General features: G+C 34.5%; 1 protein-coding gene across 14 annotated transcripts in view; it reads right to left on the bottom strand.

Annotated features, from left to right (window-relative positions):
- Window positions 1-27,760, bottom strand: part of DLG1 (discs large MAGUK scaffold protein 1) — a 284,649-nt gene that overhangs the window by 10,698 nt on the left and 246,191 nt on the right. For all 14 annotated transcript variants that reach the window (XM_029215162.1, XM_029215160.1, XM_029215159.1 and 11 more), the window contains 5 exons: window positions 24,636-24,677; window positions 22,370-22,420; window positions 21,399-21,500; window positions 20,973-21,145; window positions 2,451-2,560 (listed from right to left, as the gene is read on the bottom strand). In XM_029215162.1, the coding sequence (XP_029070995.1) occupies window positions 2,451-2,560; window positions 20,973-21,145; window positions 21,399-21,500; window positions 22,370-22,420; window positions 24,636-24,677 (478 nt within the window). The remainder of the gene's footprint in view (window positions 1-2,450; window positions 2,561-20,972; window positions 21,146-21,398; window positions 21,501-22,369; window positions 22,421-24,635; window positions 24,678-27,760) is intronic.

Here is a 27,760-nt window from a genome sequence, read left to right on the forward strand (position 1 = left end):
TTTAGGTCTGAATTTTTTTTTACTCAAATTATGTTTGTGAGATTCTTCTATCTATACTTTTGTGTGTAGTTGGAGATTGCTCATTTTCATTACTGTAGAATATTTCATTTTGTGTGAATATGTCATATTTATGTAGGCTCTGATGGGTATTTGGATAGTTTCAAGTTCTTAGTTATTTAGTATAGTATTTCCAACTAATCTAGTACATTTCTTTGGTAAACATACGTAAAATTTCTGTTGAGTATATATCTAGGAATGAGACTTTTGGGTCCTAAGTTATGTGTATGTTCAGCTTTAGGAGATACTGTAAACAAGTTTACCAATGTGGATGTACCAATTTACACTCCTATCAGTGTCATGAGCTTCAGTTTTTCCACATCCTTGCCAACATTTGGTATTTTTTCATTTTAGCTATTTTAGTATAACATATGACCTTGTGGTTTTAACTTGCATTTCCATGATTAAGCATTATCTAAAATGTTTATTAACTATTTGGATCCTCTTGTGAAGTGTCTAAGTCCTTTGCTCATTTTTCTACTGGGTTGTCTGTGTTAACATTTTTAATGTCCACTGGATGTTTAGTGATATTCCCATTTTCATTCTTGATGTTATTTATGCCTTTAAAATTTTCTTTCCTTGATATTTCTTATTAATGGTTTTTTCAAAGAAAACATTTTTGATTTGTTAATCCTCTCCACCACATGTTTGTTTTCTAGGCTACTACATCCTCCAAATTTATTTACTTGACAATTCTGTTACCATTGAGTTCAAAACATTTATTAACTTATGGAGTGACTTATTCTTTGATCCACAGAATTTCCAAATATTTGGAGATTTTCCAGTGATCTTTTAATTATTCATTTCTACCCTAATTTCATCATGCTCAGAGATATTTGTTTTTAATCATTTGAAATCTGTGGCTTAGCATATAATTAGTTTTGGTAATTACTTTAAGTGCACTTGAAATCAAGGTGTAACTTTTGCAGATGTTGAGTGCAGTGGTCTATGTATGTCAGTTGGGTAAAGTTTCTAATTTGTGTTGTTGTATATCCTTATTTATTTTTTTATTTGTCTGTTTTCTTATTCTATTCCTCTGTGATTCTTTTGTTACGTTCGCCCACTATGACTGTGGAATTATTATTTTTCCTATATAGCTGTTAATTTGTGCTTTAGATATTTTGAGACTGTGCTACTAAAAGTGCAAAACAAATGTATAAATATATCTTCGTAATGGAGTGAACCTTTAACTTCTATGAATGTTCCTCTTTATCTCTAGTAATACTTCTTACCTTAGAGTATACTTTGAAAGTAGTATAAACCAGCTGAATTTATTTAGTGTTTGTATGGTATATCCCTTTTTTCTATTCTCTTTCAGCTCTTCCATAGACTAATAATTAAGGTATGTCTTATGAAAGCAACATATAATTGATGGGTTTTATAGCACACTATCCCAAAATATGGTACCTTGGCTTGAAGGAATTTGAAAAATGACAGGTACAGGAAGGACTCTCTGACCTTCCCCTGAAGCAGGTCAATAAGACCCTCATGTGAGAGGTGACCTCCCTATACCTGAAGAAAAGGACCATCCTTATCTCTGATGATGGAGGGAAGCTGAGAAGAATTTGAATGAACAAGCCTTACTAAGTTTCCATTAGTTTACTACTCTTAAGTCATATCGTCTGGTCCTATCACATTTTCCCATCACTCTCCACTCATCTAACCTAGTATAAAAATGTTCAGGTTTAACCATTTCTTTGGGTTTTCATTTTCTTATGAAGGTCCTATGTCATGTAAAACTTAAATAAATTTGCATGCTTTTCTCTTGTTCATCTGTCTTTTGTTACAGAGGCCCAGCTGAGAACCTGGAGGAATAGAAGGTAAAGATTCTTTTCCTTTTCTACAAAAGCAACATATAGTTATTTCTCATTCCTCTATTCTGCCAAGTTTTGTATTTTAATTGGACCATTTAGTCTAGAATTTAATTAATGAAACATTTGGGTTAATTTATACTATCTTACTATCTGTATCCTTTTGCCCCACCTATACTATGTTTCTATTTGCTCATTCCTCTCTTCTTTTAATATTTATTTAAATTCTATTTTTTGTCCTCTATTAGGTAAATATTTATACATTATTTTATTCTCTTAATGGTTACCCAGAGCTGCACTGCCCAATTAAGTAGGTACTGGACACATGTGACTGTTTAAACTTAAAAATTCTAACATATGTTACTTTATACTTTAGTATATTAACGTTGATGATTATGATAGTTAATATCAAGAGTGCTTATTTAATCCTCACAACAACCCTCTGAGTGGATATACTATTATTACCTGCATTTTACAGATAAAGGAATTGAGATGCAAGAAGGGTAAGTAAATTACCCAATCTAATAAGTAACAGAGACTGGATTTGTACTTAGAGGCTGTGCCTTAGGCATTTACACTTACATGATATTTTCCATGGATTTGGGTTTAATAAAAATGGAGATTGGGTAAAGTTGTGCAATCTGTAATCTCTTTATGGCATTTCCAGACACATCGAGGATACAGTGTTTGCCCTAAAACAGAGGGAATAGGGAAGAAAAACAAGTGAACCAAGTATTTTCAACTATATCAAAGGTACATTTCCTACAAGTACCAAATCTGAATTATGATGTTTGGATCCTGTTCACTTTAAGCAAACTTGTCATTTCTGTTATGAAGACAATGAATAATGACTACGGATAACTGGTTTTCCATTCTCAAATATTACATTTAAAAAGGAATGAAAATACAGTTCCCTTACTCCTAGCTTTCACAGATCAGTAATCTCTCAAAACGGCAACCAATATGGGGTTCCTATCTTTTACTTCGCTGAGAAAGGGCACTAAAAAATACCCTAAGCTACCATCTTACCACAACCATCATTTCATAAAAGAATATATGATCAGGGCTTCCCTGGTGGTGCAGTGGTTGAGAGTCCGCCTGCCGATGCAGGGGACAAGGGTTCGTGCCCCGGTCCGGGAAGATCCCACATGCCGCGGAGTGGCTGGGCCTGTGAGCCATGGCCGCTGAGCCTGCGCGTCCGGAGCCTGTGCTCCGCAACGGGAGAGGCCACAAGAGTGAGAGGCCCGTGTACCGCAAAAACACAAAAAAAAACAAACAAAAAAAGAATATATGATCAAACAAGAATGTAAAAGTGTAGGATAAAGGCGAATCTTTAAAACTGAATAAATTTAAATTTATAAAACCTCACTACCACTCTCTGTTCTATTTTTCATCTTACTGGTGACCAGTAAAAACTTTATCACAAACTGAAGCATTTGGAAACCCCAATTCTGAATTTAAGACGCTTTCCTGACATGCTTAAATTCACTGCCAAAGGCCATTAAGATTTTTAGTAAAGATGAGCATTTCCATGTTAAATAGGGTAGTACTTCTAATTTATCAAACAGATTTTATTATAACATTTAACGTCAGGTACTACCCCATAATGCGTCTTGTAATCTAAGGGCTTGAATCCACCCGAATGAATGATAATTTCAACTCAGTAGGACTATTTAAAATAAAAAAATTAATATTTTATGAATATTTCAAACATATAGAAGGTAAATAACATATATACATGTACCCACCACCTCCTTTTATTAGATATTACTATTTTACCTGATTGCTTAATTTTAAAAAACTTTACATTGAAACATTAACATTCTATCTTGTTTGCTTTATTTTACCTCCCTGTATATATATGTACACAATAGTTTAACAGTAAATTGCAAACATAAAACTTCTTTACCCCTTATTTCCTAAACACAATGACATCTCTTAAATAACCACAGTATAATTTCAGTTGGTCATCTAGTATCCTTTACTGCAAAAGGAAAAAAAGTATTCTTGCTCTAGGGTCCAATCCAGGACCACACATTGCATTTAGTTGTATTGTCTCTTTAGCCTCTGTCAATCTGGCACAGTTCTTTAGTCTTTGTCTTTCATGATCTTGATATTTTTCAAGAGTACAGAACGTTTTTTTTCATAGAATATGCCTCAACCTGGGTTTGCCTGAAGTTTCCCATCAGATGGCAGGATACACATTTTCGGTAGGAATACCACAGAAGTGATGTTGCATCCTTCTCAGTCCATCATATCAGGGAGCATAAGAGGTCTACTAGTGATGTTAATTTTGATCACTTTTTAAAGGTTTTTGTCTGCCAGGTTTAGATTACTATTTTCCTTTTGTAGCTGATAAGTATTTGGGGCAAGGATATGTTGAAACTATGTAAATATCCTGTTTCTCATCAGGTATTGATTCACTCATTAATTTTAGCATACACTGACGATTCTTGCCTGAAACAATTATTATCATGGTGGTTGTCAAGAGAGCTCTCCTAATTCCATCATTCCTTCTAACCTTATTAGCAGATATTCTAATTATGTAAGGTAAAGCTTTCCCTTCTATCTACTTATTTATTCATTCATATATTTATTTATACCATATATTTATTTATACCATTATACCATTATGGACTCTTGGATTCTTGTTCTGTTATAATCAGTTATTATCATTTATTTTAATATTCCAATTATGCCAGACTTGGCCACTGTGGGGCCTTACAGGTTGGTTTCAGTGTCTTTTTGACATATTTGTATCATTCTTTAAGCACTTCCTTAGTTTTCAGACAGAGCAAAATGTTCTAGGCTCATCTTGTACTTTCCCAGTGGAATCAGCCATTATTCTAATGAGTTCTGGACCTTTTTAATGGAGGATAGTATTTAGAAGCCAAGATCTAGACACTAGATATTCTCATTGTTTATTGACGAGTCATCATTTTTAGGCCTCCTTTGTGGACAGAGCAAGAAAACATATATACACATTTATATTTCTATATCTGTATTAAGATGCATGAGTTTATATTCGTTATCTCTAATTCCAATCCAATTACCATAGAGTTTATTCTACCCTCTCCCCTTTCCATATTTCTAAAATCCCTTCTTTGACAGTGGGAAATCTAGCTCCCATCAACTGTCAATATATTAATTTATTTGCTCAACTCTAAAATATACCTTAAAGTAGTTTCAGACCTATTAACCCATACCACTCTAATTATAGAGTTCAATATTTGTTCATAGGCTTTCTGTCTTTAGCCTGTCTTCAAGGATTACTGGGATTAAGACTTCTCCCCTCCCTTCCTCTCTTCAATGAAGTTATTTGAAAATTAATTTAAAAATAACTATTTGAAACAGACTAGGTTTAGTCTGCTCATATATCATTCTGCTTTCCCCTCATCTTCTCTTTTTGTTTTTTTAATATACAAAATGTTAACACAGTTCTAAAGTCAAAATTATACAAAAAGGTATACTTGGAGAAATGCTATACCTCCATCCCTTCTACCTCAATCCCAATCTCCCATCCTTTCCACTCCTCCCTCGTAGGTAACTGATCTCAGGTTTGATTTATCATTTTTATATCTTATTTTTGTGTGAATTGTGTATTTATATCTTTTGTCCATTTTCTAATAGATTCTGGTCTCTATTCGCTCAATTTTTAAGTTTTTAATATTCGGGAATATCAGCCCTTTTCTCGAAGATTTTTTGTCAGTTGTTTTTTGACATTGGTAATGGTGTTTTCTCTTAGTTTTAGGAAAAGTTTTTTGGTCAAGGAAAAGTCTTTTTGTTTTCATGTGTTCAGAAGATATCAGTCTTTTACTGCATCTGAATTTTGATTCATGGTTAAAAAACCTTCCCTATGCCCAGGTTATATTTTCTTCTGTCAATTGTATTAGAGCCAATTTTTGTGTATGGTGTGAAGTATGGTTCTTTTATTTATTTGGTTGCACTGGGTCTTAGTTGCAGCACCTGGGCTCCTTAGTTGTGGCATGCGAACTCTTAGTTGCGGCATGCATGTGGGATCTAGTTCCCTGACCAGGGATTGAACCCAGACCCCCTGCATTGGGAGCATGGAGTCTTACCCACTGTGCCATCAGGGAAGTCCCCCAGAAGTATGGTTCTAATTTACCTTTTCTCCAGTTGTTCCAGCACTACTTACTTAAAAGCCCATTATTAAAAGCCCCAGTGATATGAGATTGCACCTTTGTCATATACTATATTTTCATGAGAGTTTGGGTCTTCCTGGATTCTCTTTTCTATTCTACTCGTCTTTTTGTCCTATTCATGGGTCATTAACACACTGTTTTAATTAAGAAGTCTTAATAGTATTCTTTAATATCTGGTAGGGCTAGAATCTCTTGTAGCTTTTCTTTTTGTGTCGGTCCTGGCTTCTCTTATGAACTTCAATTCAATTCGTCTAACCCCATAAAAAAGCTGGTAGTTATTTTTACCGGGATTGTGCTCATATATAAATCAGCTTAGACAGAACTGGCAGCTTTACAATGTTGAACTGTCATAGCTAAGAACAAGGGATGTCTTTACATTTGATCAAGTCTAATATTCTGTCTTTCAGGAGTGTTTTACAGATTTCTTCATGTAAGTCTGCATATTTCTCATTAAGTCTACTAAGTATTTTACATGCTATTTCTTACATTATAAATGGGCTTTTCTCTATAATAATCTTCTGATTACTGTTCATGTAAAAGAAAGCTATTAATTTCTGCATATTAATTTTATGTGCTACCTTACTCTAGCTTTTTATTTTGTCTTTGATTTTATAAGTCTTTAATTTTATAAATTTATATTTTACAAAATAAATTTTATAATAAATTTTGTATGGTTTCTAGGTTACTATATTATCTGAAAACAGAGATAGTTTTATTTCTTTTCCAATTCTTATGCCTCTGATTGATTTGTATTGTGTAATAGCATTGACTAGTACCTTGAGTAGTAGTACAGACAATGGACATCCTTGCCTTGCTCCTATCATAATGGCACTGCCTCAATGTTTCTCCCATTAAGGATTTCGATCTGTCCCTCTCAATCTTTTTTCTCTTAAAAAAAATAACAACAATCTCTGTATTTCTGAGATTTCCCCCTCCCAGTAGAGGTACTGGATTTTACCAAATGCTTTTCAGGCATCTGTGAATATATGATTTTTCTCTTTAGATCTGTTAACGTGGTAGATTACATTAATGGATTTCCTAATATTGAGCTGACTTTAAATATCTTTAATCCCATTTGGTCATGGTATATTATTTTTGCAATGTGGTACTGGATTGTGTTTATTAAAATATTTAACACTTTTGTATTAATATTCATCAGTGATACTGATCTATAATTTTCACTGTCTTCATCAGGTTTAGATATCAATATTAGACTTGCTTCATAAAAAGATGCTCTTGAACAGTACTTATGGAGCTTTAGGATGATCTAACTTTTCAAGATTTATTAGAATTCCCCCATGAAGTCATCTGGGCCTGATGCTTTTTGTGGCGTAGTTTCTTGATAACTTGCTCTATTTCTTCTGAAGATTTCTTCTTCTATAGAAATCTTTCCATCTCTAATAGGTCAATTTTGGTAAACTGTATTTTTCTAGGAAATTATCCATCTCAACCAAGTTTAAAATTTTATTTATATAAAGATATGCAATACAGTCTTTTATGATTTCATAATATTTCAATGGTTATGCCCCCTTGTCATTTCCTGTGTCTAGTGTTTGTGATTTTCCCCTTAAAAAAAAATCAGGTTAGCTAGTAGTTTGTCTATTGTGTTATTTCTTTCTAGATCTGCTTTTCTATTCTCCACCTTAATTTCTTACAAAAATCCATTTTATTATTTTTATTACAAAGAATATGTATGCAAGTGACAAAAATCTTAAGTAGTTCAGAAAGCATATAATGTTAAAGATACAAGTTTTGTTTTCCCCCAAAGCACTAGGAGGAATGTCAGTTAAAAGAAAAAAAAGGCTTAGTTAAGGCATAACTGACATACAATAAACTGCACATATTGAAAGTATACAATTTGGTAAGTTTTGACATGTGTATACACCTTGAAATCATCACCATAATCAAAATAATAAATATATCAGTCACTCCCCAGTTTCATGCCTCTTTGTAACCTCTCCTTCCTGTCCTTCTCCAAGCAACCACTAGTCTGCTTTTTGTTACTATAGATTTGTATGAAATTTCTAAAACTTTATATAAGTACAGTTATTCAGTATGTAGTTTACTGTTTGGCTCCTTTCACTTAGCATAACTACTTTGGGATTCATCCATGTTGTTGTGTAACATCAACAATTTATTACTTTTTATTGCTGAGTAGTAGTCCATTACATGAATATACCATACTTTGTTTATCCATTCACCAGATGAGGGACATCTGGGTTATTTCCAGTTTTTGCCCATTATAAATAAAGCTGTTACAAATATTCATGTTAAGTCTCTGTATGGACATATGATTTCTTTCCTCCTATCCCTGTCAAAACTTGGTAATGGTCAGTTTAAAAAAACACAGCCATTCCAATGGGTATGTAGTGGCTCCTTATTAAGGTTTCAATCTGCATTTACCTAATGAATGACTGTGTTGCGTATCTTTTCACATGTTTATTGGCCATTTTTATATCTTCCTTCGAGAAACGTCTTTTCAAATCCTTTGTTCATTTAAAAATAGGGTTGTCTTTATTATTGTGATGAAAGAGTTCTCTACATATTCTAGATACAAATCTTTTATGAAATATATGAGGTGAAAATATTTTCTCCTAGTATATGGCTTGTCTTTTTATTCACCTAACAGTGCTTTCTTCTTTTTCCCCCAAAAGCAGAAGTTTTAATCTTGATGAAGTCCAATTTATCATTTTTTTTCTTTTATGGATCGTGCTTTTGGTATGTTATCTTAGGAATCACTGCCAAACCCAAAGTCATGAAGATTTTTCCTATGTTTATAGTTCTAGGATTCAGATTTAGGATCTATTTTGAGTTAATTTCTGTGTATGGTATGAGGCGTGGCTAGTCAATTGTTCCATCACCATTTGTTGAAAGAATATCCCTTTCTCCACTGAATTGCCTTTGCACCTTTGACCACAGCTGTCCATATATATGTGGGTCCATTTAAGGATTCTCTAGTATGTTACACTGATCTACCTTTTTTTTTTTTTTTTTTTTTTTTTGCGGTATGTGGGCCTCTCACCGTTGTGGCCTCTCCCGCTGTGGAGCAGAGGCTCCGGACGCGCAGGCTCAGCGGCCATGGCTCATGAGACCAGCCGCTCCGCGGCATGTGGGATCCTCCCAGACCAGGGCACGAACCCTGTGCACCGCAACGAAGTAGTAGTGTCCCCTGCATCGGCAGGCAGACTCTCAACCACTGTGCCACCAGGGAAGCCCTGATCTGCCTATCTTCATGCCAATATCTTTATGCATACCATCTTGATTAACTGTATTTTTATAAATTTCAAAATGAAGTAGTGTGAGTCCTTCAGCTTCGTTCTTTTTCAAAGTTGTTTTGGCTATTTTAGATCTTTTGCATTTCTATATGAACTTTAGTATTATTATCATGTCAATTTCTACAAAAAGAACTCCTGGGATTTTTGATTGGGGTTGTACTGAGCCTAAAGTGCAAGTGAACAAAACTGATATCTAAACAACACTGAGCCTTTCAATCCATGAGCATCGTGCATCTCTCCATTTATTTAGGTCTTCTTTAATTCTCTCAGCAATGCTTTGTAGTTTTTAGTGTACTGATCTGCAAATTTTTTTGGTTAGATTTATCTCTAAGTATTTAATATTTTTTTTAATGCTACTACAAATAATGTTTTTTAAAATTTCAATTTGGTCTAGTATATAGAAATACAATTGATTTTTGTATATTGATCAACACTGTATCCTTTGATCTTGCTAAACTTATTTACTAGTTCTAGTAGCATTTTTTTTTCTTTTTGTAGATTCTATCAGATTTTTTACATAGACAATCATGTTGTCTGCAAATAAGGACAATTCTACTTCTTCCTTTCCAATCTAGATGACTTTGATTTCTCTCTCTTGTCTTACTGCACTGGCTAGGACCTCTAGTACAATGCTGAAAACAAGTGGTGAGAGTGGGTATCCTTGACATGTTTCTGATTTTAGGGGGAAAACACTGAGCTTCTTTTATCATTAAGTATGATGATAGGTGTAGGATTTTTAGAATATTATTTATCAGTTTGAGAAAGTTCTTTTCTATTCCCAGTTTGTGGAGAGTTTAATCAAGAATGGATGTTGGGGGGCTTCTCTGGTGGTGCAGTGGTTAAGAATCTGCCTGCCAATGCAGGGGACACAGGTTTGATCCATGGTCCGGAAGATCCCATATGCTGTGAAGCAACTAAGCCTGTGCATCACAACTACTCAGCCTGTGCTCTAGAGCCCGTGAGCCACAACTACTGAAGCCCGTGTGCCACAACTACTGAAGCCTGCGTGCTCCAGGGCCCATGTGCTGCAACTACTGAGCCTGCGTGCTGAAACTACTGAAGCCTGCGCGCCTAGAGCCCGCTCTCCGCAACAAGAAAAGCCACTGCAGTGAGAAGCCTGTGCACTGCAACGAAGAGTAGCTCCCACTTGCCGCAACTAGAGAAAGCCCGGGCACAGCAACGAACACATAATGCGGCCAAAAAAAAAAAAAAAGGATGTTGGATTCTGTCAAAGCTTCTCCTAAACTATGGATATAATCATATGGTTTTCCTTTTTTAGTTTAATATGGTGAGGTAAACTGACTGCTTTCTCATGTTAAAATTTACCTGGAATTCACTGGATAAACCCTAACTTGGTGGTTATATTATCTCTTTTATATTGTTAGATCAAATTTGTAAAAATTTTGTTTAGAAATTCTGCATCTATGTTCACAGAAATTGGTCTGTAGTTTTTTTGGTAATGTGTAGTCAGGTTTTGAAATCTAGGTAATGCTGGACTCAGAATAAATTGGGAAGCACTCCCTCTTTTTAGATTTTATGGTAGAAAATGGGTATTATTTCTTCCTTAAGTGTTTGGTAAAATTTATTAGTGAAGCCATCTGGGCCTGGAATTTTCTTTGTGGAAAGGTTTTTAAATACAAATCAATTTCTTTAACAGATGTAGGGCTATTCAAATTATCTATTTCTTCTTGAGCTTAAGTAGTTTATTCCTTTCAAGGAATTTATCCTTTTCATCTAAATTGTTGAACTCAGTGGTATAAAGTTGTTACTAATTTCTGACTTTTCTTTAAATATTTGTAGATTTTGTTATTTCTCTCATTCCTGATTTTGGTAATTTGTGTCTTCTCTCCTTTTTTCTGACCAGTCTGGTTAAAGGTTTATCAATAACTTTGATCTTCTCAAAGGACAAGTTTTGGTTTCATCGATTTTATCTATTGCTTTTGTTTTCTTATTAGTTTCCTCTCTGATCTTCATTTTCTTCCTTCTGCTTACCAAATAATTTCTGCTTTTATTTATATCATGTTCTTCCTTTATCTTTTTCTAGTACTTTACACTAGGGATTTGGTTTATTTATTCTCATTCATAAAAAAAATTTTATTTAATTTTATTTTTGGCTGCGTTGGGTCTTCGTTGTTGTATGCAGGCTTTCTCTAGTTGTGGTGAGTGGGGGCTACTCTTCGCTGCGGCACGCGGGCTTCTCATTGTGGTGGCTTCTCTTGTTGCAGAGCACGGGCTCTAGGCACGTGGGCTTCAGTGGTTGCAGTGCGCAGGCTCGGCAGTTGTGGTGCACGGGCTTAGTTGCTCTGCAGCATGTGGGATCTTCCCCAACCAGAGCTCAAACCTGTATCCTCTGCATCGGCAGGCGGATTCTTAACACTGTGCCACCAGGGAAATCCCTACTCGCATTCATTTTTCTTTGGAAAAGTTCTTAAGGCTATGAATTTTCCTTTGATCAGTGTTTTAAATGTATCCCATGGATTCTGGTATGTACTACTTTCATTTTTAAGAAATTCTGTAATTTCATTTTGTATTTTCTCCTTCACTTAAGAGTTAAGAGGTGGCTTTACATTTTCTAACTGGGAGAGAGACTGGCCAAGATGGCAGAGTAGAAAGACCCTGAGCTCACCTCCTCTCATGAGCACACCAAAATCACAACTACCTGCAGAACGACCATGTATGAAAAAGATCAGAACTTACCAGAAAAGATCTACAACTAAACACATAGAGAAGGAATGACAACAAGACAGGTAGGAGGGGTGTACTTGTGATATAATCAAGTTGCATACCCCTGGATGGGTGACCCATTAACTGGAGAAAAATTATATTACAGAGGTTCTTCCACAGGAATGAGAGTTCTGAGCCCCTGGGGACCCTGCACCAGGAAGACAAGTCTCCACAGCATTTGGTTCTGAAGGCCAGTGGAGATCAATTTTGTGAGTCCCAAAGGACTGGGGGAAATAGAGACTTCACTATTAAAGGGTGCACACAAAATCTCACATGCACCAGCACCCAGGGCAAAAGCAGTAATCTGATGGGAGCCTGAGCTGACCTACCTGCTGGTCTTGGAGAATCTCCTGGAGAGGTGGGGTGGCTGCCACTCACCCTGGGGACACAGACACTGGTGGCAGCCACATGTGGGAGTTTTCTACCACGTGGACACTGGTGTGGGTGGTCGTCCTAGTGGGATCCTCCTTATGGCTCATTAGTGCCAAGAACTGGCCCCACCTAACAGCCTGTAGGTGCCAGTGCTGTGATGCCTCAGGCCAAACAACTAACTGGGTGGGAATACATCTCCACCTATCAGCAGACAGGTTGCCTAAAGACTTCCTGAACCCACAGTCACCTCCAGACATGCCCCTGCCCAAGAGAGGGCCATGACCCAGCTACATCTACCAGTGGACAGGCACCAGCTCTGCCTTCCAGGAAGCCTGAACTAGCCTCTAGACCAGCTTCACCCACCAAGGGGCAGACACCAGGTGCAAGAAAACCATAATCCTGCAGCCTGCAGACCCAGCCTGCCCACAGAAGGCCAACAGAAGCTTTGGGACTCCCCGGACACTGTGACCAACTGTATGAGGAACTGCTCTGCCACCAGTGATCTGACACCAGCTCTGGGATCCCATGGCCCTGCAGCCAGACTCCAGGACCTGGCTTTGCCTGCTAGTAGTCCGGCACTAACCCCAGGACCTGGCTTCACCCAACAGTGGGTGGACAACAACCCCAGAGTCTTTTGGGTCCTAACTCTGCCCATCAGTGAGCTTGCATAAGCACTAAGGCATCCTGGGGTTCTGCAGTCACCCACTGTGTGACCAGGCCATGCTAACCAACAGCCAGCAGCCAGCAGTACAAGGCAGGGCCTGGCAACTAACCAGGCTAGGGGCCAACCAAGCCTACCACACTGCCCACATAGTCAGCCTCTCACAACAGAATGACCCCCCTTCATAGGGGGATCACCTGAAGCATGTATATTGGGTGACGAGATGGGAGTGTGCTGCTGGGACACAGTCATCTCTTACAGAAGGCCACTTGTCCAAGGCTGGGAAATGTAACCAACCTACCAGATACATAAAAACACAAATAGCAACTTAGATAAAATGCGGTGGCAGAGAAACATGTTCCAGACAAAGGAACAAGATAAAACCCCAGAAGAAGAACTAAGTGAAGTGGAGATAGGCAATCAACCCAAGAAAGAATTCAAGGTAATGATTGTAAAGATGATTACAGAACTTGGGAGAAGAATGGATGCACAGAGTGAGCAGGTAGAAGTGTTTTTTTTTGTTTTTTGGCTGATTTGTGCAGCTTGTGGGATCTTAGTTCCCCAAGCAGGGATTGAACCTGTGCCCTCTGCAGTGGTGTGGAGTGCTAACTGCTGGACCATCTGGGAATTTCCAAATTAGAAGTTTTTAACAAAGAGAAAATATAAAGAACAACCAAACAGAGATGAAGAATACAATAACTAAAATGAAAAGTACACTAGAAGGAATCAATAGTAAACTAAGTGATACAGAAGAATGGATTAGTGAGCTGGAAGACAGAGTAGTGGAAATTATTGCCACTGAAAAGAAAAAAGAATGAAAACCAATGAGGACAGTTAAACAGACCTCTGGGACAACATCAAGCACATCAATATTTGCATTACATGGGTCCCAGAAGAAGAGAGAGAGAAAGGGGCTGAGAACATAAATGAAGACATAACAGCTGAAAACTTCCCTAACCTGGGAAAGGGAACAGTCACCCAAGTCCAGGTAGTGCAGAGTCCCAAACAGAATTAATCCAAAGAGGAACATACCAAGACACATTGTAATTAAAATGACAAAAATTAAAGATAAATAGAAAATGTTAAAAGCAGCAAGGGAAAAGCAACAAATAACATGCAAGGGAACACCCACAAATTTTTGATTTTTCATCAGAAATTCTGCAGCCCAGAAAGAAGTGGCACGATATATTTAAAGTGATGAAAGGGAAAAACCTACAACCAAGAATACTCTACCCAGTAAGGCTCTAATTTAGATTTGATGGAGATCAAAAGCTTTACAGACAAGCAAAAGCTAAGAGTTCAGCACCACCAAATCAGTTCTACAGCTAATGTTAAAGGAACTTCTCTAGGTGGAAAAGAAAAGGCCACAACAAGAAACAAGAACATTACAAAATGAAAATACTCAACGGTAAAGGCAAATATACAGTAAAGGCAGTAGGAAGGTTAAAAGAGAAAAGCAGTAAAATCATCTACATCCACAATAAGCAGTTAAGGGTTATATAAAACAATCAGATAAAACAGTAATCGTGAAGGGAAGAGAGTACAAATGGCGGGTCTTTAAAATGCATTTGAAATGAAGAGATAAGCAACTTAAAACAATCATGTATACATACAGACTGCTATATAAAAGCCTCATGGTAATCACAAACCAAAAATCTATAATAGATATACACACACACAAAAAAGAATCCAAACGTAACACTAAAGGCAGTCATTAAATCACAAAAGAACAAAAGAAGGGAAAAAAAGACATGCAAAAACAACTGCAAAGCAATTAACAAAATGGCAGGAAGAACATACATACTGATAATTATCTTAAATGTAAATGGACTAAACACTGGAATCAAGGATACAAAAATAAGACTGGTGTATATGCTGCTTACAAGAGACTCACTTCAGATCTAAAGACACACACAGACTGAAAGTGAGGGGATGGAAAAAGGTATTCCATGCAAATGGAAATAAAAAAAAAGCCAGAGTAGCGATACTTATATCAGATAAAATAGACTTTAAAATAAAGACTGTGACAAGAGACAAAAAAGGACACTACATAATGATCAAGGGATAAATCCAAGAAGACGTAACAAATGTAAATATATATGCACCCAACATAGGAACACTTAAATATATAAGGCAAATTTTAAAAACATAAAAGGAGAAATTGACAGAACACAGTTGTAGCAGGGGAGTTTAACATCCCACTTACACCAATGCGCAGATTGTCCAGATGGAAAATCAATAAGGAAATACTAGCCTTAAATGACACAACAGACCAGATGGACTTAATTGATAAAGAGCATTACATCTGAAAGCAGCAGGATACATACTTTTCAAGTGCACACGGAACATTCTCCAGGACAGATCACACGCTGGGCCACAAAACAAGCCTTGGTAAATTTATGAAAACTGAAATCATCTTAAGCATCTTTTCTGACCACAATGCTGTGAGACTAGAAATCAACTACAGGAAAAAAAACTGCAAAAAACACAAATATATGAAGGCTAAATAATAAGCTACTAAACCACCAATGGATCACTGAAGCAATCAACAAGCAAATAAAAAATACCTAGAGACAAATGAAAACAAAAACATGATGATCTAATAACTGTGGAACACAGCAAAAAGCAGTTCTAAGAGGGAAGTTTATAGAGATACAAGCTTACCTCAGGAAAAAAGAAAAATCTCAAATAAACAAGCTAACCTTACATCTAAAAGAACTAGAGAAAGGAAAAAACCCCTCCAAGTTAGTAGAAGGAAAGAAATCATAAAGATCAGAGCAGAAATAAATGAAATAGAGATGAAGAAAACAAGAGAAAAGATCAATGAAACTAAAAGCTGGTTCTTTGAAAAGATAAATAAAATTGATAAACCTATAGCCAGACTCATCAAAAAAAAAAGAGAGGGGGTCCAAATCAGTAAAATCAGAAATGAAAAAGAAGTTACAACTGACACCACAGAAATACAAAGGATCATAAGAGACTACTAGAAACAACTATATGCCAATAAAATGGACAACCTAGAAGAAATAAACAGATTCTAAGAAAGGTACACTCTCCCAAGAGTGAAACAGCAAGAAATTGAAAATATGAGTAGACCCATTACCAGTAATGAAACTGTATCAGTAACTAAAAACCGCCCAACAAACAAAAGCCCAGGACCACATGGTTTCACAGGTGAATTGTATCAAACATTTAGAGAAGAGTTAACACCTACCCTTCTCAAACTATTCCAAAAGACTGCAGAGGAAGGAATGCTTCTGAACTCATTCTATGAGGCTGGCATTACCCCGATACCAAAACCAGACAAAGATATCACAAGAAAAGAAAAAACTAGAGGTGAATTATCAATGATGAACATACATGCAAAAATCCTAAACAGAAATTTAGCAAACCATATCCAACAGTACATTAAAAGGATCATACACCACGATCAAGTGGGATTTATCCCAGATGCAAGGATTTTTCAGTATACGCAAATCACTCAATATGATACACCACATTAACACAATGAAGAATAAAAACCATACTATCATCTCAATAGATGCAGAAACAGCTTTTGACAAAATTCAGCACCCATTATGATAAAGCTCTCCAGAAATTGGGCACAGAAGGAACATACCTCAAGATAATAAAGTCCATTTACAACAAACCCACAGCTAACATGATACTCAAAGGTGAAAAGCTGAAGCATTTCCTCTAAGATCAGGAACAAGACAAGGATATCCACTCTTGCCACTTTTATTTAGTAGTAGAAGTCCTAGCTACAGCAACCAGACAAGAAAAAGAAATAAAATGAACCCAAATTGGAACTGAAGAAGTAAAACTGTCAGTGTCTGCAGATGACATGATACTGTATACACAGACTCCTAAACACATCACCAGAAAACTACTAGGGCTCATCAATAAATTTGGTATAAAGTTGCAGGATACAAAATTAACATACGGAAGTGTGTTGCATTTCTATACACTAACAACAAACTATCAGAAAGAGAAATTAATGAAACAATCCCATTTACCACTGCATCAAAAGAATAAAATATGTAGGAATAAACCTACCTGAGGAGGTAAAAGACCTGTACTCAGAAAACTATAAGACACTGATGAAAGAAATTGAAGATGACACAAATACATGGAAAGATATATCATGTTCTTGGATTGGAAGAATTCATATTGCTAAAATGAGCATACTACCCAAGGTAATCTACAGATTCAATGCAATCCCTATCAAAATACCAATGGCATTTTTCACAGAACTAGAACAAATAAATTTAAAATTTTTATGGAAACATGAAAGACCCCAAATAGCCACAACAATCTTGAAAAAGAAGAATGTATATGTAGGAATCATGCTCCCTGACTTCAGACTATACTACAAAGCTATAGTAATCAAAACAGTATGGTACTGGCACAAAAACTGACATCACTGGAACAGGATAGAAAGCCCAGAAATAAACCCATGCACTAATGGTCAATTAATCTATGACAAGGAGGCAAGAATAAACAATGGAGAAAAGACTTCACTCTTCAGTAAGTGCTGCTGGGAACACTGGACAGCTACATGTAAAACAATTAAATTAGAACATTCTCTAACACTATATACAAAAGTAAACTCAAAATGGATTAAAGACCCAAATGTAAGACCGGATAGTAAAAAACTCCTAGAGTAAAACATAGGCAGAACACTTTTTGAAATAAATCACGGCAATATTTTTTTGGCTCTGTCTCCTAACACCAATGAAATAAAAGCAAAAATAAACAAACAGGACCAATTAAACATAAAAGCTTTTGCACAGCAAAGGAAATCATTGACAAAATGAAAAGACAACCTACTGAATGAGAGCAGATATTTGCAAATAGTAGAACTGATAAGGGATTAATATACAACATATATACAGCTCATACAACTCAGCATCAAATAAACAAATAACCTGTTTAAAAAGTGGGCAGATTTGAATAGACATTTTTCCAAACAGGCGATGTAGATGGCCAGCAGGCACATGAAAAGGTGCTCAACATCATTAATCATCAGGGAAATGAAAATCAAACCACAGTGAGATACCACCTCACACCTGTCAGAATAGCTATCATCAAACAGAGCACAAATAACAAATGTTGGCAAGGATGTGGAGAAAAAGGAACCCTTGTACACTGCTGGTGGGAATGTAAATTGGTGCAGTCACTGTGGAAAACAGTATGGAGGTTTCTTAAAAAACTAAAAATAGAACTACCATATGACCCAACAATTTCACTCCTGGGATATACCTGAAAAAACAAAAACACTAATTCAAAAAGATACACACACCCCAATGTTCACACCAGCATCATTTACAATTGCCAAGATATGGAAGCAACCTAAGTGTCCATCAACAGATGAATGGATAAAGAAGATGTGGTATATATACACAATGGAATACTACTCAGACATAAGAAGAATGAAATTTTGCCATATGCAGCAACATGGATGGATTTGGAGGGTATTATGCTAAGTGAAATAAGTCAGACAGAGAAAGACAAATACTGTATGACATCACTTATATGTGGAATCTAAAAACACAACAAACTAATGACTATGAGAAAAAAGAAGCAGACTCACAAATACAGAGAACAAACTAGTGGTTACCAGTGGGGAGAGGAAAGGGGGAGTGGCAATATAGGGGTAGGGGACTTAGAGGTACAAACTATTATGTATAAAATAAGCTATAAGGATATTCTGTACAAAATGGAGAATATAGCCAACATTTTATAATAACTATAAATGGAGTACAACCTTTAAAAACTGTGAATCACTATATTGGACACCTCTAACATATATAATATTGTACATCAACTATACTTTAATATGAATAAATAATAAAAATTTTCCAGTTGGCCAGGCTTTCAGTTTTTGATTTTCTAATAATTTACAGCTTTACTGCATTGTGATCACAGTGTTATTTGTAGTATTTCTACTTTGTGGGACCTCCTGATATTTTCTTCTCCACAAGGTTTGCAGAAGAAATAGTTTGCTATGATATGGTGTTACTTTTCTATTTATCAATAATCTGAAGTTTGGATATTATTTGGCAGGCTGAGGTGTGTTTTTTAAATTTTTAAAAAATTTAAAAGAAATCAATATTACAAGTAGAGCTAAAGCTACAGTTTCCTTCCTTTTCTCTCAAAGGAAAACCACTGAATAGCAGCTACATATACACCTGAAGTAGATGTGTATCATTCCCATGCATTTTTTTTCCCAGTAAATATTTTTTTTTAAATTGAGGTACAGTTGATGTACAATATTATATAAGTTTCTGGTATACAACATAGTGATCACACTTTTTAAAGGTTATATTCTATTTATAGTTATTCCCTGGGCTGTACTATATATCGTCATTCCCTGGGCTGTACTATATATCGTCATAGCTTATTTGATATCCATGCATGTTTTTATGTTTATGAAAACACGAAATATGTATTAATGAACTACCTTATGTTAATTAAAGTTTATATGAAGTGTTATCCTGTATATATCCTTTGCAACTTCATTCATTCACCATTATAATTTTGAGATTTATTAATGTGGATACACCTAATTAGTGGATATTTTAGTTTATTCACTCTAGCTTCTGTATCCTACTGCATGAATAAATAACAGTTAATTATCCATTCCCCTTTCCTGAGTCCAATTCTTCACTACTATAAAGTGCTACTATGCACATCATTATACATAATCCTTATGTGTGAATCTCTACTTAGATACCAAGAAATAGAATTTCTGAGTCACAGGTTATGTACATTTATTTGGTATTGCCAAATCGTTCTCAAATAAAGTGCTATTAATTTTACCCCCATTAACAATATCTAATAAGATTTTCTATTTTCCCAAATTCTTGCCATCACTGAACATGCCCATTTTTTCGATTTTTAAAACTAATCACAATTAACCAAACCTCTTATTAAAGAAAGGAGCACTTACAGATGGAAAACTGAGATGTTGAATTACTGCTTTATATTTTGTAGGTATTTCATGACTAAGTCTTAAACTACTATAGTTTTGAAAGTATAAAATAATTTGTTGATGTTTATTTTCTAGGCCCAAAGATTGATTTAAGTATAGCAGCACATCTGGAGTACACTGTTTTGGCTTTACCATAAAACTGCCTTAACCCAATGTCAATATATCATCAGACTGCTTTCAAAAAATCTGTTGCTGTTACAATGTTACTGAGTATTTTTCCATACTGTCTTTTATTAAACGACCATTCAGGATAAATTTTTGCCTAGTCTCAGTACCAGGAGCCACTTACACGTATCTTGAACATCTGGTTCATTTTTATTGATGATCTTAGCTTCTTAATTATGCTATTTGTTGGAAAGCTAGGGGTAAACACAAGGTCTATCTCTAGCAAATGTACAGGACCCCAAAATAATAACCTCCCCTCCTGCAGAGATTCATGTTATCATTTCTATTCTTATTTTCTTTGTTGCTCTTCTTTTTTTTTTTCAGTACACGGGCCTCTCACCGCTGCCGCCTCTCCCGTTGCGGAGCACAGGCTCCAGACGCGCAGGCTCAGCGGTCATGGCTCACGGGCCCAGCCGCTCTGCGGCATGTGGGATCCTCCCGGACCGGGGCACAAACCCGCGTCCCCTGCATCGGCAGGCGGACTCCCAACCACTGTGCCACCAGGGAAGCCCGTTGCTCTTATTCTACTTTATCTTATATATATTTTTCTAAGTCACCTAAAAGTAAATATTTAGTTGAATAAATTCATAACATTGCTTAGATTAATCAATGCTGCAACATGTATATTTTTTCAAAAACATGAATTAAAAGTTTCTATCCATCATTCTTTCATACTGTCAAAGGCATATCTGAAAAAAAAAAAAGCATATCTGATTAGAAACTTTATTCTGGGATCACTCTGATGCTTACCTTTTCTGCTACTTCTCGCACAGACTGAACACTTGTTCCATACAGATGGTTGTTATACTGCCCAGCTTCAATGAATTTATGTTCCTGGATATCTTTTTCCATTTGCTCTCTTGAAGTCACAAAATGATAATCTCTTCCATCTACCTCGTAATCTCGTTTTGGTCTAGTTGTATCTTTAATAGAAAAGAACTTGAGGAAGTGTTTAATATTAAAAGGCACAACAAAGCCATTTTCTACTTAAAGAATTGTTTTGTAAAGTTCACTACAACAGAGACTGATTTAAATTTGAAAAGTGACAATAATATGGAGGATGAATAACTGATAAAATAAGTATAAACCATTAAAAAAGGGTACTGTTTACTTTGACCACACACAGTGACAAAATGTTAAGAACAATAATTAAGAATTTTTATGTGGGTTACTTACGAGGAACACATGATCCAAATTTGTCAGGAAATTCTGAGATCAAGTCATCATTTATCCTGTCTTTCATAGGTCCCAATATGATCACTGGTCGAGTATAATTAACTATAAAAATATACTGCATGTTAAAAGAAATAAACACTTAACAAACATCTGTGTATTTTACTTCACTAGAAAACAAAAGTATCCTTAACTGTTATGAAGAATTTATTTTTTATTCTTTCTCCACCAATGATGCCTAACTTGATAGTTTACAAACCTTTATTAAAATCTTACACTTCAGTCAATCTCCTGTTGGAAGTCATACACTTAGATAATTCAACCAAGTTATATTCAGCATTTTAGCAGATAATGTTTCTATACATTGCTAACATCATCTCATTACAAATGAGAAAACAGTACAGTGTTTTACTGATCCCTTTTCAAGTGGAAACTGTAGGGAAGCAGATCAAAGAAGGGCAAAAAAGAAACTGGGTATAATCAGAGTAGTCATCGAGAAAGATGATCTAATATAAGTGTATGCGCTGGACTGTAAGGGACCATGTTGGAAGCAGGGAGATTGGTAGTGAAAATGAGACTTAACATTGTGGTAGGAGGGATGAAACGAGGTTATAAATAAGAAAGGTATGATAAGAATAAATAGGGCCTAGAAACTGACTAGACAAGGGAGATGAGGAATAGAAAGATCAAAGATGATTCCAAGATTTTGAACAAGGATAGTGATACTATTATGAACACTGGAAAGAAGTTGCTTAGGAAATAAAACACCAATATAAAATGATTAGATTTTAATAATCTATGGGCTAAACCATGTTTCATAAAATACATATAGTAAATTTATATATATATATATATATGTATAGTAAGAAAAAAGGCTAAAATTCTAATGAAACTTTTTTTAAGGTATGAGTTAGATCTATTTTCCAAATTACGTTTTTCCACAAGATTGTAAAACATCAACAGGCTTCACAAACCTTCTTGTTGATTCACTGGCTCATAAGATAAGACATATTCTTCTTGACCACCTATTAGAAAGTTAAAATACAGATGAGAAAATCTATAAAGAAAGCTATACTAATTTAATTCTTTAATATAACATATAAATTACTAGAACTTTCCCAAGAAAACTAGCAAAGATGTAAAAAAAAGGGTACTTTATAAATTAATTATGGCAAGATTTAGGAAAAAAAGTGATAAATTATCAAGTTTGGTATATGTAAAAACAAAATATAAATGTGCTAGTTAATAACTACCTTTCTGTTATTCCGGGTTTTACAGATTATCAATAGACCGAATTAAAATCTTCACTTGGGATGTCAAGTATAAGCTATTAATTTTTTATTTAGAATCTAAGAGCTATTAAACAGTTTTTTAAAAATTAATACTTTAATGAGCAGTTCTACATATATGCATATTAGGTAATTTTCTGTTATTAATATGCTGCTTTTTTGGGTCCTACCAGGTATAACATTTAACATAGCACGAACATTTTTATAATTACAACTATTTTCTAACCAAAAGATTTTACTGCAAAGGTAAAACTAGTGTCACTATTTCATTGATGAAAAAAATTCATTATTATAATAATTGATTTATTCAATTTTTAAAAAATAACATTTTGAGTTAAAAAAAATTTTAGATAAAATTAAATCCTTCCCTTTCAACAAAATGAATCACATAGATAGTAAAGGAGAAAAAATATATTTTGCTTTGATCGTAAAAGCACTTCAGAAGTTAAATTCTCTAGGATTAAATTAAAAGATTAGAGCTTATGAATATCCTAAATAGAAAAGTCTACGAATTATATCTCGACTCAATGAAAATAACTAAAAGAGTTAAAAATTTCAGGAGTTCTTAGCACACACATACACACACACACACACGTGTAGAAAACAAACAAGGAAGAGCTGTTAAATTCAAGTGGTTCAATGAAATCAATATTGCAGAATGTATTTGAAGATTTTCTTCTTGATTATTATGATTCTATAACAATCTTTTCACTAAATTTGTCATTGGTTTATATTACATGTATGCAGCTGTAAATCTTTTCAATTCATATACCGACATAAATATTCTTTCCAGCTTTAAAGTGTATTTTGTTGTTTTAAAATTTATAATACATAAAAAATATATATTTACAAGCTGCTTTTTTAAGTACTGTATGTAAAACATGTTTTACATGTTATCAGAAACATGCAATTTGAATATTCCACACCTAATAATTCATGCAAATGGTGAGACAGACAGTATATACTTTCATTACCTCTTTTTAGTCTAGAAAGCTACTCAGCTACTCTCTGGTGAGTTCTGACTGTAAGTTAATAAAATGCTAAAATACGAGAAATCACATTCCCAAATCACATTCCCATTCCCATACCAAAAAAGAAAATCGTTAAATAACTATTATGCAGCAAAAATAACAATCAATCAAATGAATGAGGGTTAAAAGTATATACTGTCAATATGAAAAATATTAGAGACTGATATTAACAGGATGGACCTTTTGAGCAGCCATACTCATCTGTAATCAAGATTACTTTCATATTAGACAGCAGTAAAAAAAAAAAAGTTAGAAAAGCAATTTTAATTTTTAAAGTGCTACAACTGATAATATTCATGTACTCTCCCCTCCTCCCATGCCCAAATATGTTTAAAAAGTTCACACGCTTATATAGGTCCCTTAATAATATAATACCAAGACAATACCATAAGAACCAAAAAAGAGATCAGTATTACTGTTTAAGCAACTGTTGAAAATTTTCCCTTCGCCATTTCTTATGTTCACCAAAAGCTGGCGATAAATAGTATCTTGACCCACACCAGTATTGGTGACACAGAATAAAAAAGGAAATAAAGCTAATTATAATTTAGCATTACTGAAAAATATTTTTATGATTAGTTAGAAACAGAATTACTAAATAAAATGGCAAAATACAAGTTTACTACTCATTTAACTAGGTATTTACTTCTTGTAAAAGATACAAACACACATACACATACTGTGTACATGAATAGCACTTTTGTAAAATGAACTTTTGTATTTTATGAAAACCTTGGAAATTAACTTCTGTACATAGAGTGTGATTTTATTTATCAAGTAAAGAATTTTACTTGGCTCTACCTGATTTTAAAATATTAAGCACCTAATTTTTAGTTTTCAGAATACATCACTAAGGGAAAAAAACCCCAAAGGATATATTACTTGAGATAACAAAAGAACAAACAACTTAAAACACTTACGGTAACTACTTTCGCTATCACTGGCATTAGAAGTTACATGTTCTGAAATTGCAGGACAATGGAAAAAATAAAACACAGTGTCATGAGTTTAAAAAAAGCAAATTATCAAAATAAACACAGGGTGACTTAACAAAATGTCGAGATATAAACCACAGATACCCAAAGAGTTTTAAAAAACATTTCTGATTTTCTTTGAAAAGTTTAATTATTTCAAATAAATGAATATGAATTAGCAAGGAAAAAAAATCTGCAGTCAAGGAAAATGTCTCATTTTCTGTTCAACAGTTTATGAACAAAATCTTATTATGAATAGATTATAATAGAATATAACAAAGTAGAATATAACAAAGTGATCCTAAATCAGTCCAAATGTCATCATAAAAACCCCGAAGAGAAAATGTCATTGACACCATTTAATTTAGGTTATGATACAGTAATGACTAACAAAGGAAACAAGTTATATCTGAGCAAACAGATGCCCATTTCAATGAAGTGATATCTTAAAAAATAGATAATCTTGCTTTAGTTCAGCTTCGTTCTTGTTCCTGAAGAGAAATGAAAATTCATGTCTGAGATCATACAGATAAAGCATTTTGGATATCACAGATTCAGATGCCTCAAAAAAAAGTCAAATGGAACGGAATTCTAGAAGGTGGGATTGTATTTTAAAGTAGACTAATATTTCTGAGAAACTCTGCTTTGATAAAACGGACAATGGCTACTTTGCAAAACAAAAAAGATAAAGTAAACACACTCATCTGCTGCCTGGCCCCTCCTTCAAAGTGACCCCCATTTCATAACTTGACTGTTCAGTAAACAACCAGCACTTTTCTTATGTAAATGTAATCTCTTGCACTCTCTCAATACGTGTCTCCTTTGAATTAAAAAAGGTAATTTTATCTATGAAAACTAAAAAACAAAATTTTCCATGGGAGAGAGGTAAAACTAAATTTCTTATGTCAGGCAAAGGGAAAAAAAAAAATTAATGGATAAGGAAAAAGCTTGAGGAGAGATATCTGCTGTACCATATCACCCACAGTCTCCTAAAATCAAGTAGCACTACTGAAAAGTTTAGAGAATGGTAGACAGTTCTTGAAATGGTAGTACAGTTCTTGAAAAACTGTCATAGTGAAAAATAAGTCTGTTATTCTAACCTACAAAGACAAGATACAACTTTCTTAATCATTATTATGTATACAGGAGGAACATTAAAAATTACAAGACTGAATAATGTATGATAGCACATATAAAATGGTGGTTTTCTAAAGTTTATATTTAAAAATTTCTTCTCATGTTACCACACAGATGTCAAAACAATCATTTTAAATTGTGGTATAATATTCTATTGGACTGTTACATCATGATTTACCTTACTACTTATTTAGATATTTTAGTTTGCTTTAAATTGTTTTCCACAAACATCAACAAATTATTAATGAATGTGTTCATTTACATGGCTTTCACCTTTTGTTCTATTTCCTTAAAATTCATTCCCAGGAGTAGGAATGCCACATAGAAAAAAAAAATTCTTAAATTTATACTAGGATTTGTATTACACTCTGCAATCTCTAATATACAAAAGAAAGAAATGTTAGTTATTGCACTCGAGTGAGTGGAGGGGAAAGTGGGAGTATAGAAGAAACAAAATTAACCATGATTTGACAATTAGAGAAGTTGGATAAATGAATACTTGTGGGGTTTATTTTATTATTCCTCTACTATTGAATATGTCTGGCATGTTATACATGTATAAAAAATTGAAGTTACTACAATCTCTTTTCTGGGAATTTCCCCTACTCATCTTGAGTTCTCTAAGATTACCAAGAGCTACGAAGCAGTCAAATTCTTCAAGTTCTTTCAAGTATCCTTCAAGTAACTCCTCTACAATAAACTCTTGCTACTTAAAGTATTGTCCTTGGAATGGCATCATTATCATTGTTTGGGAGCTTGTTAGAAAGTTAAAATGCTTTTTTCCTGAAAATTAAAAATAATCTTTTTCAAGGCATGTCATCAAAGAAGATGTTCAAATATCCAACAAGTATAAAAAAGTGTTCAAGCTTATTATCGGGGAAACGCAAATTAAAACCACAACAGATATCTCCATCATCCACCAGAATGACCAAAATGAAAAAACAAAAACAAAACAGGTATGTCAAGCGAAGAGAAAGATATGTAGCAACTGGAACTCACATACTACTTGGGGGTGGGGGTGGGGTAAACTGGTATAACCACTTTGGAAAACTACTTGGCACTATCTACTAATACCTAACGTATTATGTATCTGTGACCCAGCAATTCATTTCCTAGGTATTTTCCCAACATAAAAGGCATATATGCATACCAAAAGATACGTATAAAAATGTTCAAAGCAACACTATTCAAAAATAGCCCTAAATATATGTGTTTATTTACAAATCTGAGATATATGTACAGTTTCATAGTTTACTTTTTTTCATTTATATTGTGAGCATTTTCCAGGCCATTATGTTTTGATTTTCAATGGCTATAAAATATTATACTATATAGTAAGTCATGCTTCATTAACCACTTCCCAACTGTAAGGCATTTTAGGATTATTTGAATTTTGGGGGTGCTCTACTTTCTAAATAATATTAAACAAAACATCCTGATGTATAAACCTTTGTTTCCACCTCTGATTACATCCTATGGATACATTCCTTGAAAAAGAATTAGTAGATCAAAAGATATGCTTTTCCAAAAAGGCTGTACCAATTTACACTCCCAGTAGTAATACGTTAAAAGTAGTCATTCCAAAGAACCATCTCCATCACTGGATTCTCCTTTAAAAGCAAAGTCTGCTAAGGTGATGGGTAAAACCTATCATTTTGTTTATTGATTATTAGGGCTGTTAAACATTTCTTATATGCTTATTTCATTTGCTTATCTTTTGAGCATTCTTCTTATATCCTTTGTCCAGTTTTCTAATGGGGAGTGTCTGTTTCTTATTGGTCTGTTAGAAATTTATGTGCAAGAATATTATCCTTTTGACATAGATAGTATAATCAGATTCTTAAAATTTTCATTTTTGTTTATATGTTTGATGATCACAACCATTTCAATTCTCTCTGACCAAGTCTCACCTTTCTAGTCAAACATTTCTTCCT

Source organism: Monodon monoceros, unplaced genomic scaffold (assembly GCF_005190385.1).
Source record: "Monodon monoceros isolate NGI ecotype Baffin Bay Population unplaced genomic scaffold, NGI_Narwhal_1 Super_Scaffold_11, whole genome shotgun sequence".
Lineage (NCBI taxonomy): Eukaryota > Metazoa > Chordata > Mammalia > Artiodactyla > Monodontidae > Monodon > Monodon monoceros.